The following is a 16,088-nucleotide window of genomic DNA, read 5'->3' as shown; positions in this document are numbered from 1 at the left end:
CTGCCAAAGTTGCTTCAGCTCAATGGTTGCTTTTAAGTGTCTACTATGGGGTAATGAGGATATGGGGTTCAGAGTTGGGGCAGATTGAAAGACTTAACTCATGTATCTGTTAGTATCCATATGAGTGATTGTATTTCTTTTTCTTTCATTAAGGGCTCTGTGGAAGCCCAATGTGGGCTTGTTCTCAATGGCCAAGGTGGAGTGATAAGAAGAGGTAAGTAACAACATAATGAAACTAAACATTCTTCTCTCATTTATTATTTTGTTTTGAAAGTCCAGCAGTGCTTTTAAACATCAGATCCCCACCTGATGATAAAGAAAACAATGACTCTTGGTCAGTTACGCCTGTCCCACACAGGCATACCCAGATTAAAAAGCTACCCTTACTCCACTGAGGAGTGGAGTGTCTGTGCCCAAAAGAGAGTGATAGATTTGCTCTTCCTCAGTCCACAGTGACAGAATCAAAGTTAGAGGCAAAAGAGAAAAGAAAAAAGAAGAAAAAAAATCTTTCTCACATACCCTTCCCCCATCACCACATCCTCGAGCAGAATTTCTGGTCTCTTTTAGCCCTAAATGTGCCAGCCACAGCCTGGGTGTTTGAGGTGTTGGTGTTAGCTTGAGGCTTTGAAGGATTCTGTGAAAGGCTAAATTCATTGGGCTTCAGGGAAAGCTAATGAAACACCAATATTGTAGCTGCCCTTATTTTTCTAAATGTCCAGAACATTTCTTTCTTTAAGGGAGGGTGAGAAGAGGAGGTGGTGTTAACGGTACCAGATAAAGCTTTCTTGTTCCCATCTGTTGAGGAAAACATCTGAACCCAGAGTTACCCATGGAACTGGAAGGTGGGGGGAAGGCAAGAATGGAGAGCTGTTGATTTCAGCCCAGACACTGAAGAGGGCTGCATCTCAAATGTTCCATTTTGACAAAAGGTTTTGAACTATGACATTTTATGAGCCTCAAGGCAATGCCAATTTCACTGGCTTCCTCACTTCACTGTACTCAGAGCTTCTGAAGCTTATTTTCCTAGCAAGCTGAGTAACCCGAGGAGCACACAACGCAAGGGGGACCAGCTGTTATCCCAACTTCATACGAATTAATAAGACATGGCCTATTCACCAGGACTAATTCCAGCTCCAGGGCCACAGTTGTCTCTAGTAACTGAACCACTAAAAACGGAGTCACTCCTGGTGGCACCAAATAAATGTTCTTCAGTCCCTCTCCATCCCTTTCAAAGCTTGTTGAAAGACTCCAGAGCTTTTCCAAAGAAAGGATTGCATGGATAGGAAGCAGTGGCTTCTTTCATGTTTAAACTGCAGGTTTTACAACCCAGCGTCCAACGTGAAAATCCATTTAAATTAAGGTGGGAAGAAAACAGAATGTTTTCCTTTGAGAAACTATTGTCAGAGTGGATATTTGGGATTTCCATTACATGGAAAATGGCTATTTAAACCTGTTGTTTCACCCTATGGAGATTTGAATGTTGTTTTTTTTTTTTCTCCCCCCACTGCTAGTGTTGTTCCAGGAAGACTTTAAAAATGAGCCAGATTTAAGCTTTCAGCCAGGCCAATACTCAGCCATATTGAAAAGACATGAAATAGGCCTAGACTAGTGAAAATTGAGATAAAATATACATATTGTTGGAGCGAGGGGGTTAAAACACACGTGAAAGGGGGACCAGGTGACAAGTGTGTTGAGGCGACCACGCTAAAGGTGACGCCAAGCAGTCAGGACTCACGGAGATGTCGGTGGTGCTGAAGGACAGCGCCACTAATTAGCGCCCGGAGCCGGCTCCTCGCAGAGCCCGACTCGCGCTGCTGCGTTTCTGCGTTCAGTTCCGCGCTTGCTCCAAGATCACCTTTTCAAATGCTTGGAAATTGCATCAGATCATACAATAGCTGACAGGGGGTTAGAATTATTTGAGACCCAGGCGGGGAGTTGGAAACGCTGCACAGGCTGCTGCGCAATGAGTTGAATTTTTGAAGAGATTTACGGAATAGACTTAACCAGCTATCCAAGAAAGGCCAACGCTCTCCAGTCACCGCAAGATGGGAACTGCGTTCCTATCCTCTCAGAGCCACGGAAATGGTTTTCCTTAGGTGATGTTTGATTGCTCTTGTAGAATTCGGTGTCATTCACCTAAAAATCACAGCTGAATGTATTTTAAATCTAATATTTATCTTTTAGAAGAACAGCAGGGCTCCAAGCAAAAATGGGAGGTAACTTGGGGGTTTACATCTCTATTGTCTGACTAAGCCTGATCCATCCCCCTCCATGCGAAGGAATTCAGAATTTAGCTGTTGAGTTTATTCCATTTCCACGTGTCTTAGAAAAAGACCAATTAACTTAGTTGTGCCTCAGAGACCAGGGAGTGTCTGTGTGTGTCTGTTTACTCTGAAACGATCAATGTTCATGACAATTTACAAATGGAAAGCAAGGAAGTCTTGCATTAAAAGGCGGTGTTTATCCTGCCTCCGTCCCAGGTCCTTCATCTTAGGACTCGTTTTTCAACAACAGCTAAGGAAGTTTCTTGTTTCTATTGTCATGGCAGCAGACAGCATTCTAATATCCGTAGCTCAGGTCACCTTTGTTCATCAAGAATTGGGAGGACTTTAACTCAAGCGCTCTGCTATACGAGCACACAGTGCAATATAGCTCAGATGGAAAAGTCTGTTTCTCTTCTAATTCATGCTTTGCAGGTGACTCACCATATGAAACATGATTTGAAAACACAACTTTTTGCCATTGTTTCTCTCCTGCTGAGCTCTTGGATACACTTAAATTTCTAATGATTTCTAGAATTTGCAATGGGAGAAAAAAAAAAAAATAGAGATTCTCTTTTACTTCTCAAGATCCCCGGATGCTCTTCTAGAAAAAAAGATCCCTTAATGCCCTACACAGATTCACCAGGGAGAGGCTGTCCTGTTTACAGTGCTGAGTGTGTGCGTTTGTTGGGGGTAGGGGGGCAGTGATGTCTCGGTTCTTTAAATTTAGCCACTTCTGTTTGCAAAGAACAAAATACCATTTCCCTGACTCACTTTGGTAAGTAGCAGTTACATTGTTTTTGCCTATAATGAAGCCCTATAGCCAAAGAAAGCAGAAGAGGGGCAGCGGCGAGGTAATTACCACCTAGATAAAATATTTGCCACCGCCTCGGAGGTGCAGCTCCCCGCGCGCTCACTCTCGGTTAATGGTGTGCACGATTTTGCCCGCAGCTCCACCACTCCAACCATCAGAACCAATAATCTTTACTTTACCCCGTGCTCGCGTATCGATAGCTTCTCTCGCCTCCGGCATCGGCTTTGATATGTTAATATTTCTGAGTAGCAAATTCTGCAGAGATCATATTAATGTTGTACGAACAGAGTGGAGCTTTGCCTTCGTTGAATATTCAGATAGTGGGTTTCAAAAGGCATCTCTTGAAGAAATGAGGCTTCTATTTACAGGAGTCGTCTGTGTTTTTAATCATTAAAAAAAAGAAAGAAAGAAAGGAAAACCCACTCTTCTTTTCCCCATGAATCTTCTGAGGCTCCCTCATGGCCCCCTCCCCTTTGTCAGATGCTGGTCCCTTTCATTTCTTGCTCTGAGAATTTAATAGAAGGAGAACAATGTTGATGACGACGATGATGATGATGAAGCTAATAATGAGTGGGTCTAGATTGAAATCGCAGGGGTAGGGGTTCAATTGGGTAGGAGCTCCTGGCTTTCAGAAGAGAAAGGAGATTAGAAGAGAAGACATAGCTTTTCCATATTTGGGTGGAAAAGTGACATTTTGGCCCTGGTCTTTTTTCTGTGTGAAATCGGGATGGCAAACTCAAAAAAAAAAAAAAAAAGGAAGAAAGAAAAAAATGAAAAAAGTGAAGAGGGGAAGCGCCCTTGTTTCGCTTTGTGATCACTCTGCCTTGCAGCCCCAGGCTAATTTCAGAAGCTTAAATACCGCCATAGCCTCTGGGCCACGCGGAGAGGGAGCGGACCCGGCCACGGGCAGGCAGGAGCGCTTACCGGATTGCCCGTGGCTACACAAAATACAAACTACTTTGAATCAAAACATTTTTGGGGAATTAATATGATCTGAACTCTGCACGTTTTAAGAGAGTTGGAGTTTGTCAGATCGCTTGGAGGTGACTGGCACGCCAGCGGAGGCATTTACGCTGCGGTACAAACATTGTCAGATCTGATTTAATTTTTAAAAAAAAGCTTCCGTGAAATGGAGCTTAGCATCAGTCGCCCAGTCAGCCAATAACAGTGGATGGGCCTGACCGCTCTTCCTGTCTGCAGCCTTCATGGCTGCCCACAGGCGGCTTGGGCAGGAAGATGAACTTTCCTTTGCTTTTTCGGTTTTCGCAAGGGTCCTGAGTTTTGGAACTGGAGTTAGAGAGAGCCTTCTGGCTCTTTCAGCAGCTCTTGAAAGGAGTAAGATTGAAGTGGGGTGAGAAGCCTTGTTCCTCTTCTTTCGTCAGAGCCCAGGGAATCGCTCTTAAATCGCCAAAACTCATTTCTGTGGCTCATCCATTGTGAAAATATTGTCAGAAATACACCAGGAGCCTCACCTGTCTTGCATTACCCAAATACAGATGCTGCAGATCCAGAATTCAGTCTCCTTTAAGAAGTCTAAAATTCACGTAGGAAAGGATTTAGAGGCCTGGTTTGTGGGAAATCTATTTTACGGGGAGGGGGAGCTATTTTTCCATAGCCTATCGCCGCCTCTCTTAATTTCGTTATTGCTTTGAACATCACCAAAAGCCAAAGCACTCTCTGCGCTGGGAAATGGGAATTAATTTCACCCCCTGCTCCCCGCCCCTCCCCACCCCGCCAACACACACCGTTACACATCCATCGCCACCTTAAAACAGTAGGTCTCTCTATGCAGACTTCCCTTTCTTTTGTTCTGCGTGGAATCCGCACCCGGAGAAGCGCACTCAGACCTGGTAATCCAGTAATACCTGTTACTACATAACCTTCTCCTAAACACTGCAACTCACTGCAGATACAGCATCCCGAGGCCTATTTAATTGCAGTTAAGCCCCTATCCCTTTGGTGTTTGATTACAATTAACATCCGCTTTGCGTGGAGGAAGGGGATTCCTGGGGGGTTTGGGATGGAGAAGGGCGAGAGGCTAGAAAGGAAGCAGCCGAGAACGATCCCACCCCACCCCGTTTACACGCGCACCTCGCAGAAATGCAGCCGAAGAACAAACAGGGACAGGAAACTCCTGTAATCGCTTACATATTTTTTAATGTGTCAGAAAAAACGAGCGATCACTGGAGATAAAGAAGGAGAGAGAGAGAGAGAAAAAAAATCCCTGCCGTTTGTATTTCTTTCATTTGAATTGTAAACATCTGTTTGGCTGTAAGGCGAACAGAACATTTATTTTGCTCTCAAGATTTGGTCTAATTATGTCAACACCGAGGCGGCGGCGATTGGGGCGGCGCTGCGGCTTTGGAGAGGCTGCGCGCAGCGGCCCGCGCCCGGAAGCCCGCCGGGAAGTATTGATCGCACCTGCAGAGCGCGTGGGGCCTCTCGCCTTCACCCGCTCTGTTCCGAGACGGGAAGGCACCCAGTGGGGGTGAGTAGCCTAGAGGCAGCTTTAGGGGCTCCAGGGGAGCCGCAGTTCCTGGGAGAGGGCCCGGGCTGTTGCCTCGGCCCTAATTGCCTGGGAGGAGAAGAAAAAGCGCGCTCAGGCAGCGGCGCCTGGCTTTCCGATTCCGTAGCCGCGCACAAAGTGGGCGGAGTCTTGTCGCGCTCCATCGCTTGCACCCAGCGCCGCGGCGGCTGCTCAGCGCAATGGTGGGGTTGAGTGGCCTGAAAACTCACGATGCTGAGGGCGTGTGCCTCCGTTTTGCCTATTTACCTCCTCCAGTTACATAGAGCAGGTGTGAGCATCCCCACCTTTCAGATGGGCAGACTGAGGCCCAGAACAACCCCCCCTAAGGTGACATGGGTCACTAGTTGGCCAACGTTTTACTTCTTTCCCGCCCCGACACCGTCCACGGCCACACCAGGAGAGGCGCAGCTCCCTCCCCGCGCTGTTTTCGGCTTCATAGCATCTGACAAAGTCTGGCAGCTGGAGGATCTGCCTCTCTGTATTTTGTGCTGGTTTTGCCCCACATACCGTCTTTGGCTGACTTTTCAATATCGCTGTGGCAAAGTTATCCCTTTTATGATAGCCATGTCCTGGACAAGTGACCTTGAGTAGATGATTTCTTATGCTGTTACTATAGCTACCCATCTGAGTTTGAAGCGTCACTGGAAATAGGAGTCTCTGTCTCCAAATTTCTATTTTTAAAATAGTAAGCCCCGTGGAAGTATTATTGCCTCTGCACATTATGAATGGAAAAGAGATGTACTCTTTGGAAAAGAGAGCTCGGTGTGAGGACTTTGGCCATGGCAGCAGAGATGCCCCTAACTGGAGTGCTGGATCTAGAATGAATATTGTGTGATTTCAATCAGAGCTGACATGCATCACAGGTACCATGAGGAACTTCAGCTAGCGACACTGGGGAGGAACACTGTCAATGGCTTGGCATCCTTGACCCTGTCATGCACTCCTTCTTTGAAATCTCATCATTGCCATCTGTAGTCTGGATCCCCTTAGAGATGGCCCACCTTCATTCCAAATGCAAAACTCTGGTTATGTTGACCTATGACTCTTCCTCCTTAAAAAATAAAGCACTGGGAAGAAAGACATCAGTTCCTCACGCTGCTGTAAACTCTACAAGTTGCCAAATCTTCAGCCAGGACAAGAGAGTTCCCCAAGGCTGCAGCAATGCCAAGTATCAAAGTAACAGAAATTCCCTTTAAAGATGCTGTGACATAAAAAATAAAAGACTCTGGAGTTGATGGCTAATCCTGAATACAAAATAAATCCTCCAGGCAATTTGTGTGTGCATAAAACATATTCTTAATATGCAGCCTGTGTGACTTACCTAATAAATACTTATTTGAGCATAAGCCAGAAGACTCACCTGGATGCAGGAGAGAAGGCCTAGGGTTCAGGGATTTCACCTTTGGTGAGGTAGCAGACTCAGTGACTTCCTTGAAAGTAGCTGGCTTTTAGCACGCGGGTTCACTTTGTCCAAAGGAAGCAATTTTCCAGTTGGAGAAAGCCCAATTTAACTTCTTTTTTAAAATTTTTACAAAAATTACAATCTTCTGCATCTCCCTAAATTTCATGTCTAACCTACCATAGATTAGCCAAGATAAGAAAGTTCTAAAACTTTCCTTTCCTGGAAAACAACACATACACTTATAATAAACTTGAGACCAGTTGAGTGAGAGATTCCTGTGTCTTCCACTGTGTACTGGCTAGTGTGCAAGAGAAGAAGATTTATGCAAAATATTATGCAAAATATAAATTTGCTAATGATTCATAGTGACCACAGGGAAAGGCTCATTATCAGGTCAAAACATGTGACTTTTTAGTAAAAACATTATCATTTCTTTTTTTGTTTGTTTCTGGCCGTGTCATGGGGCCCCCAGCAGTGCAAATACAGAGTCCTAACCCACTGAACCTCCAGGGTATTATTTTCTTAATATTTCTGCTTCAGATGAACTCAATATGACCTAAGTTCTGAAGCTCACAGGGTCATGCAGGAAACCTCTGTTCGATTCCTGGATCCGGAAGTTTCCAGAAGAAGCTATAGGCTACCCACTGTAGTATTCTTGGGCTTCCCTGGTGGTTCAGAGGGTAAAGACTCTGCCTGCAGTGTGGGAGACCTGGGTTCAATCCCTGGGTTGGAAAGATACCCTGGAGGAGGGCATGGGTCTTTGTTGCAGGATGTAGGCTTTTTTTACTTGCGTTGAGTGAAACTACTCTTTTCGAAAGGAACTACTCTTCGTTGTGGGGACATGGCTTTTCATTGTGATTGCTTCTTTTGTTGCAGAGCGCAGGCTCTAGGCGCGCAGATTTCAGTAGTTGTGGCACATGGGCTTAGATGCTTCACAGCATCTTCCTGGACCAGGGACCAGGGATTGAACCTGTGTCCCCTCCACTGGCAGGTGGATTCTTACCCACTGTGCCATTGGGAAAGTCCTTAAAATACATTTTGCATCTACAAGTACAAAGTGAGAGCATCAGTGAAAGTATAATGGTAGTTTCTAGACCACTGTGTGCCAAGTCACTCATTCCTGTCTGACTCTCTGCGACCCCATACACTGGAACCCTCCAGGCTTCTCTATCCGTGAAATTCTCCAGGCAAGAATACTGGAGTGGGTAGCCATTTCCTTCTCCAGGGAGTCTTCCTGACCCAGGGGTCGAACTAGGGTCTCCTGCATTGCAGACAGATTCTTTATCATCTGAGCCACCAGGGATCTACTTCTAGACATCTGGGGAAATCATTATTATTATTATTATTATTGGTTTTAAAATCCTCTCTGAGAATATGAGGTGAAGAAGCACAGTTGGATTTTTGTTCCCTGCTCCTGAGGCAGGCATTTGTATGTTTTTTTCCACTATATTGGCTACAAGTTTAATTACCAAGAAAAAGATTTCAAATCTGATCATTGAAGCTATTACCTTTTAGATTTCAAACTGGGGGCAGGTTTCCAAACTCTACCATTGGGAATTTAGCCAAGTGTACATGGCACATCTTCCAACCTTTGGCGAGCTGGCTGCTTGGATGTTCTTATTATCTTCTCTTGTGTTTTGGGGTAGGAGGCATTCAGGGTGATTTCCAGCTTGGAATGCTTTAGGAGAAAGACCTTGGTGGGTGCCAGCACTTTCAGGGGAATCTTGGATAACCCTAGGAAAGCAGGAAGAATTCCAGACAGCACAGGGGTAGGAATCCCCTAAGAGTGGGGCAAGGTAGTCTGTTCTCTGCACCCAGGTCCAGGGCCTCTTACCTTTTTAAACATCCTCCCAGGTTCCTTAACCCCTGTGCCTAGAAAGCACACCTCAATCTTAATGCCACAGACCCGATGGACATAACATTCCATCTGAGCTGCTTTGTCAAAGAAGGGAAGGCAGGTGGTGAGTCCTAGACCAGTGCTCAAAACTTAAAGTTCAGATGAGCCCCCTGAGGGGCTCGTTCAGATGCAGGCTCTACTCAAGATCTGGGGTTGGGCTTGAGATTCAGCATTTCTAACAAGCTCTCAGGAGATGCCAGTTCTGCCAGTTGAGAACCACCCTTTGAGTAAAACTATTGGGCAACACTCTCCTGCCTATTTTTCTTTAATCATCATCTCTCTCTCTCTTTTTTTCCTCATTAACCTCATTGAACTTGACCCTTTTCTGGAGATGGATCTTAAAATGCCCATAAGAAATCCAGTGTATGCTCAGAAAAGTAACCTTTGAATTTGAACTTGCCACTGAACCTCCAAAGCTCTGCCCTTGGTGCCCGGGGAGGCAGCCTTGCATCCTGGGGCTATGCAGTGGTGTGGACACTGGCTCAGGATTTTTGCAATAAAGGAAGGGCTGACAGTAGGAAACTTTCCCCGCTCATGATTGATGGATTGCTCTGGGTCCTCAGTCTACTTCAGCTGCCTGAGAGTAGGGGATGTTCTCTTTTATTCCTGGAGAACAGAAAAGCTCCAGGGGGCTTTCTGGATCCAGGAGACAGAAGGCTTCTGCTCCAGGAGCACCAGCAGGGAGATATTGCTTTGGTGATTTTTGCCAACAGCAGTTATCTTTGCTTTGTTCCCTAGTAATAGTAATAATAACAAGCACAACAATATTAATGGCCACTAGCATTTTATATGTTACTGTTACTATGTTCTAATGTTAAGCTCAAGTTCGTGTGCCCCATGCACAGTGCAGGGCTTCCCCGGTGGCTCAGCGGTAAAGAATCCGCCTGTACAGGAGCCACAGGAGATGCAGGTTCGATCCCTGGGTCAGGAGGATCTCCTGGAGGAGAAATGGCAACCCACTCAGTATTCTTGCCTGGAAACTCCCATGGACATAGGAGCTTGGAGAACTACAGTCCATAGTGTCGCAAAGAGACGGGACCGAAGTGACTTAGCACGCACATGTGCACATGTGGGTTGGAGGTGTCTGGCAACGGGCATGTGATTTTTAATGGTACCAGGAGACTAAGTGACTTTGGTGCCTGTACTTGGCAGATAGACGAGGGAAGGGAGATGGCAGTTCTCAATCATTTTAGAACAGAGCTTTAGAAACTTTTGTGTATATGGTAAGTCATGGATAAAAATATATCTATTCATTGTGTACATGTGTGTGCACACATACACACAGAGCCATAGCTATACAATACCTACCCTTTGTGGGCTAGCTGGTATAGTTTGAGGTTTTTAACTAATTGAAGTGTTTCTTGGTGTTCAGTTCAGTTCAGTTCTGTCGCTCACTCATTTCCGACTCTTTGCGACCCCATGAACCGCAGCACGCCAGGCCTCCCTGTCCATCACCAACTCCCAGAGTCCACGCAAACCCATGTCCATTGAGTCAGTGATGCCATCAACCATCTCATCCTCTGTCGTCCCCTTCTCCTCCTGCCTTCAATCTTTCCCAGCATTGGTGTCTTTTCAGATGAGTCAGCTCTTCACATCAGGTGGCCAAAGTATTGGAGCTTCAGCTTCAACATCAGTCCTCCCAGTGAACACCCAGGACTGATCTCCTTTAGGATGGACTGGTGGTGGATGATGGCAAAATGAACATTTGTGGGCCAGCCAGCACTTCATAGGAGGCTAATTTTGGCTAAAATGAAAATCATACCCTCACAAACATTTTATGTATGATATTTGAAAGACAAAGCTTGAGTGTTACTGGAAGAGACATCTTCAGAGCAGCTTTCTGAGATGTCCCAGGTGGTGAATGTATAAGAAAAATTGTACTGTGGAACTTCCCTGGTGGCACAGTGGATAAGAATCCGCCTGCCAGTGTAAGGGACACAGGTTCAATCCCTGGTCTGGGAAGTTTCCACATGCTATGGATCTAAGCCTATGAGCCACAACTGCTGAGCCCGTGTGCTGCAACTACTGAAGTCCATGCGCCTAGAGCCTGTGCTCCACAACAAGAGAAGCCACCACAGTGAGAAGGCCACTCCCTACAGTAGAGAGTATCCCCTGATCTCCACAACTAAAGAAAGCCAGTACAAAGCAACGAAGACCCACTGTAGCCAAAATAAATAAAATTAAAAAAAAAAAGAAAGAAAGAAAAATCATACTGTGTATTTCCAAATCCTAAGTAGCATCGTGATAGTAACTGTGTTTTATATAGTTACTAATATCTGTGCTCACGGTCACTAATATAAAATATACTTTTCCCTCCAAAGGCGGCACCTGTGTGGTCAACCCCACAGACTTGTTTTGCTCTGTCCCTGGTCGTCTGTCCCTTCTCAGTTCTACTTCCAAATACAAGGTGACCATTGCCGAGGTGAAGAGACGCCTCTCACCCCCTGAATGCCTCAACGCTTCACTCTTGGGAGGCATTTTGAGAAGGTAAGACTCAGGAGTTTTCTGGTACTGTAGTTTGGGGGGGTGGTGTTTTATCCTTTGGCCGCACTGTGTGGCATGTGAGATCTTAGTTCCCTGACCAGGGATTGAACCTGCACTGTCTGCATTGGCGGCTGGAAGTCTTAACCACTGGGCGGCCAGGGAAGTCACTGGCATTGTGATCTTCCAACTGTACTGATACCACGCGCCTCAGCCCTCAGCCCTTACATCTTCTGTCCCATGTTGAACACCTCAGAGGGTCAAGTCTTATTGTTTTCCTCTAAATGACAACTTGCAAAACCTAGCTTTTATTTGTTTTTGGACAGAGCAAAATCCAAGAATGGGGGTCGCTGCCTGAGGGAGAAGCTGGATAGGCTGGGTCTGAACTTGCCAGCAGGAAGACGGAAAGCAGCCAACGTGACCCTCCTCACTTCCTTAGTTGAAGGTAGGACTTTTCAGCCCAGCAAAGTAATGATGGAAGGTTAGCAGTTCTTTGAAGTTCAGGTTTGTTAATGATGCCATTTCATTTTTGTCTATATGTTAAAGACGACTGATTTACAGGTGAATTTCCCAACTAATTGTGATAGTGATGATTCAGTTAGACTTAATAGAAGGTTTAGATGTAGATTCATAAACTATCATTTGATTTACTAATCTTAGCAGTAATAGGAAAAACAATAGCAAGGAAGATTTTGATATTTAGACAAGTATTCCCTTCATAACAACAACAAAAAACTGAGCTACTTTTATTATTGTTTATTTTAAAGTTCAGATCAATCTGGCTTAACTAATTGTTATTCAGTGCAGCATGATCTATAAGATAACCAATAATCCTTTATAAGGCGTTCACAGGACTCAATGCATGGTCCTGAGTCTGAGAGCATGTTGTATTAATCCTGTAGACATCTCTTAAGGTACAGTGAAGTTCCATGGCTTTATGAGCAAGTGAGCTGACCCACAAAGGCTAACCAATGGGGTAGACACAGAGGTAGAAACATATTCCCAGAAGTTATTTTTTTCCACTTTATTTTTTCTTTTGTGTTTCTTCTGTAAGAACTAAACTTTACACATTCTCATTCAGTCTTCTAAGAAAAGATATCATTGGACATCTTTTACACTTTGTAGAGGAGCCATTGAATGTCAGGGAGAGTTGTTGTATAACCTAGAATGCTATTGTTTTAAAAATGATTGAAGGAACCTTTTTGCCAAGACTCACTGCACACACCTGTGACACTTTTCTTGCATTGATTTCTCACTTGTCTATAAGGCACTGTAGGTGGTGAAAAGTAAGTGAAACACAAAAGCAAACATCTTGTCCTTTTCCAGATTATCAACACACACTATTTATTGAACAACTCTGTGAAGTAGTGTGTTCTTGACATTGGTCTTGACAAAATCACTTTGGTGATTTTGCTTTTAACAGGTATCTTTGCTTTACTTCCTAGTTGTAGTAATGATAACAACCACAATATTATTATTGGCCGTGAACACTTAATGAACATCACCGACTCAATGGGCATGAGTTTGAACAAACTCCAGGAGACAGTGAAGGACAGGGAAGCCTGGCGTGTGCAGTCCATAGGGTCACAGAGAGTCAGATGTGACTTAACAACTGAATGAAAACAACTGTTATTATTGTGTATGTCTTGTACTATTTGCCTATGTGTGCTGATACTGAGAGCTGGCATATGGTAACTGAAGTTCACTCATAATCCACCCATAGGGTTTGGAGGTACAAAAGGAAGAACAAAGTAGAAAAAATGACTCATGGGTTGATTCAAAAGAGAAGCAGATTCCTGCTTAATTTAAGTAAAAACATCATTAAAATTATAGGTACCTAACAAAAGAACAAAAGTATGTTCAAAATATAATGGTGAATTCAAGAATCACATGAATAGAAGAACTTGATTGGTTCTCAAACCCAATTCCACAGTAAAATCAGTTGAGGATGTTTATTAAAATCTCTGGACCCCATTCCCAAACCACTTGAAATGTAGCCCCTGGGGGTATGGTGCACATATCTTTATTTTTAAAAACACCCCCTGATATATAATGAGGTTTAAGGATCCTTGATTTAAATGTTCCTTAAGATACTTTTCATGTAGCTAGTATGAAAAGCAAAGACCTAAGAAAGACCTTTATCCACAGTGTCTGTGAATGTACTGCCCAGTAAAACCTTAAAAACCCTAAAAGCACATATTCACATTTCTTCTTGTTGATTTTTATGGTATCCCAAAACACTGAGTACCCTGTGAGGGAATCCTTGAGCAATGCTACCAGATACAGGTTAAATGTGTGAAATCCTAGGACCATCTCATGGTTTTGGCATCTACTCTTCCAGCAAACCTCTCATCACAAAAATGCCTAACTTGTGTTCTATTCATTTGACCTCTGTTCACAGTGGAGTTACGTCAGCCTTAGCTGATGAAACTTAAAAAATTTTATTCTTCCCAGATACATCTTACTTTATGTTTTTCTCTTTTAAACTTTTTTATTTTATATCAGGGTATAGTCGATTAACAATGTTGTGATAGTCTCAGGTGAACTGCGAAGGGACTCAGCCATCCATATACATGCATCCATTCTTCCCCAAACTCCCCTCCCATCCAGGCTGCCACATAACATTGAGCAGGGTTCCACAGATATGTCCTACTTTTCACTGGATGCTTTTGAAATCCCCCAGATATTCACGATGTAGAGAAAGAAATATTTTATTGTTGAATTCCAGGCCAGGCATTTTGATGGAACTGAAAAAATGAGATTTAAGGGCAAAGGACTGTTTATATCCCTCAACTCCCCATATATTATGTTATGACCTTCAAATGTGTATTCTCTCTCTCACACATATGCACACACACACACATCTTAAGTTTCATTTGTGTACTATATTATATACATTAATATGTACTATAGTATTTTTATTCTATTCCATATTTTTATATTATTTTAGAATGCTAATTGTAGATCCACTACTTTTAAATGTTGAACATAAGCCCACTAAATTTATTTCAAGACTTACTATTGAGTCACGTGTCATGACTGACAGTTTTAAAAACTACAAGTTGTCTTAAAATAAGAGGAGAACCTAATATTTTGTGACCTTGGTCCTATTGGTGCTAATGTGAATTTGATTTAGTTATTTCAAGCATGTTTTGCTTGCATAATTTTAGTTAGTAAATATTAAAACTTTACCATATTTACTAGTTGGTATTCATGGATCTTGTTTTGACCATGTCTTTGGGTAATATTTTTGCCCCTCAAGCAGATGTTTTTACAGGAGCCGGCAACATTTTAGATGCATTTCTCCAGAAATTCTAAAATGAGATTTCTAATTGTCAAAAATAGTTCATCAGCTTTCTTGTAAATCTCTGGTTTTGTAGGAAAGAATACTAGTTTTTTTCAATCATTTGGACATTTTTTAAAAACTTTCAATCAAGTTTATTTGCATTTTACAAATACACTGTGATTGTAAATGCTTTTTTTTAAAATATAGATTTATTTATTTTAGTTGGAGGCTAATTACTTTACAATATTGTAGTGGTTTTGCCATACATTGACATGGATCCGCCATGGGTGTACATGCGTTCCCCATCCCGATCCCCCCTCCCACCTCCCTCCCCATCCCATCCCTCTGGGTCATCCCAGTGCACCAGCCCTGAGCACCCTGCCTCATGCATCCAACCTGGGCTGGCGCTACTAATAGTGCCAACCTAGCATCGTTGTCAAATCAACGTGTTAGAGTCATTATTTTAGGGACTGTTTTAAGAACGTATGAGAAGGCTATTTCATGCAAATTTATATTTAAATTATTCACAATGTTTGTTACAAATATCACTGCACCTAGTAACCAATGGAATGAACTCAAAAGTGGCTGACTTTTTTCACCTTTTAAAGCTGTTTGAAAGGGGACATTTTAGTAAGGTACGTCTTTAGAATGGGGATTTATTTTTTGGTCCACATATACAGATATATCTGATCTACAATAAAATATAAGTATTTGAATTCAGAATCCCCTGAATGTAATACTAATCTCCTGAATGTAACTGTTTCCTTGTTACCCATATGCCTTCATTTAATGGAGTTTAAATATATAACCAATGGCTGGTACAGCTTCTTTTATCCACTTTATTGCAAGCCTGAAGTTCTTCTTATTTCCCCTTGTTAATCACATTGCTATGACTTCTCCTTGGTCCACTTTGGTATCTATAATACCAGAGAGTTTTCATTCTTTGGAAAATTCAGATTAGAATTGCTTAACCCAATTTACTGATCTTCCTGAGATCTTGGGATAATCCTAGACTCTCTTAGAGTGGGAAAAATTCTATCTCTGGAAAGCATTCAAAGAATTTGGCCAATATTATTGTCCTAGTTCTAATATCCTTGCTATATATTTATTATTTATGAATCACCAATTAACTGCCTCCTCTACATTTTACTCCAGAACAATCTTTGCAGTGTTGGTGGTGTTAAAACAAATATGAGGAGTCAGTTATATAGTCATTCTTGCCCATCACTCCCACCTCACTTGAGGTTTTCCAAGATGGTCAAAGTTGCAGAGTGTTGCTGAAGGGAAGTTTTGTTTACCTGAGTGGAGTGCTTTCCTGGAACAGTTTTGCTGAACTTGCGAAAGCTCACATAGCATCCTCAGGCAACACCAGGAGTTTGAAGCACAGTTTAAGTCCTTGAACATAAATGCCTGGGCTTTC

At 43.2% G+C, this 16,088-nt stretch overlaps 1 protein-coding gene across 1 annotated transcript in view; it reads left to right on the top strand.

Moving 5' to 3' along the window:
- TFAP2D (transcription factor AP-2 delta) overlaps positions 1-16,088 on the top strand; it is a 59,580-nt gene that overhangs the window by 5,383 nt on the left and 38,109 nt on the right. The window contains exons 3-5 of the mRNA XM_043450518.1: positions 154-214; positions 11,223-11,388; positions 11,709-11,827. Coding sequence (XP_043306453.1) covers positions 154-214; positions 11,223-11,388; positions 11,709-11,827 — 346 coding nt within the window. The remainder of the gene's footprint in view (positions 1-153; positions 215-11,222; positions 11,389-11,708; positions 11,828-16,088) is intronic.

The sequence above is a fragment of the Cervus canadensis genome, chromosome 28 (genome assembly GCF_019320065.1).
Source record: "Cervus canadensis isolate Bull #8, Minnesota chromosome 28, ASM1932006v1, whole genome shotgun sequence".
In the NCBI taxonomy this organism is placed as follows: Eukaryota; Metazoa; Chordata; class Mammalia; order Artiodactyla; family Cervidae; genus Cervus; species Cervus canadensis.
This window is presented reverse-complemented; position numbering and strand designations above follow the sequence as displayed.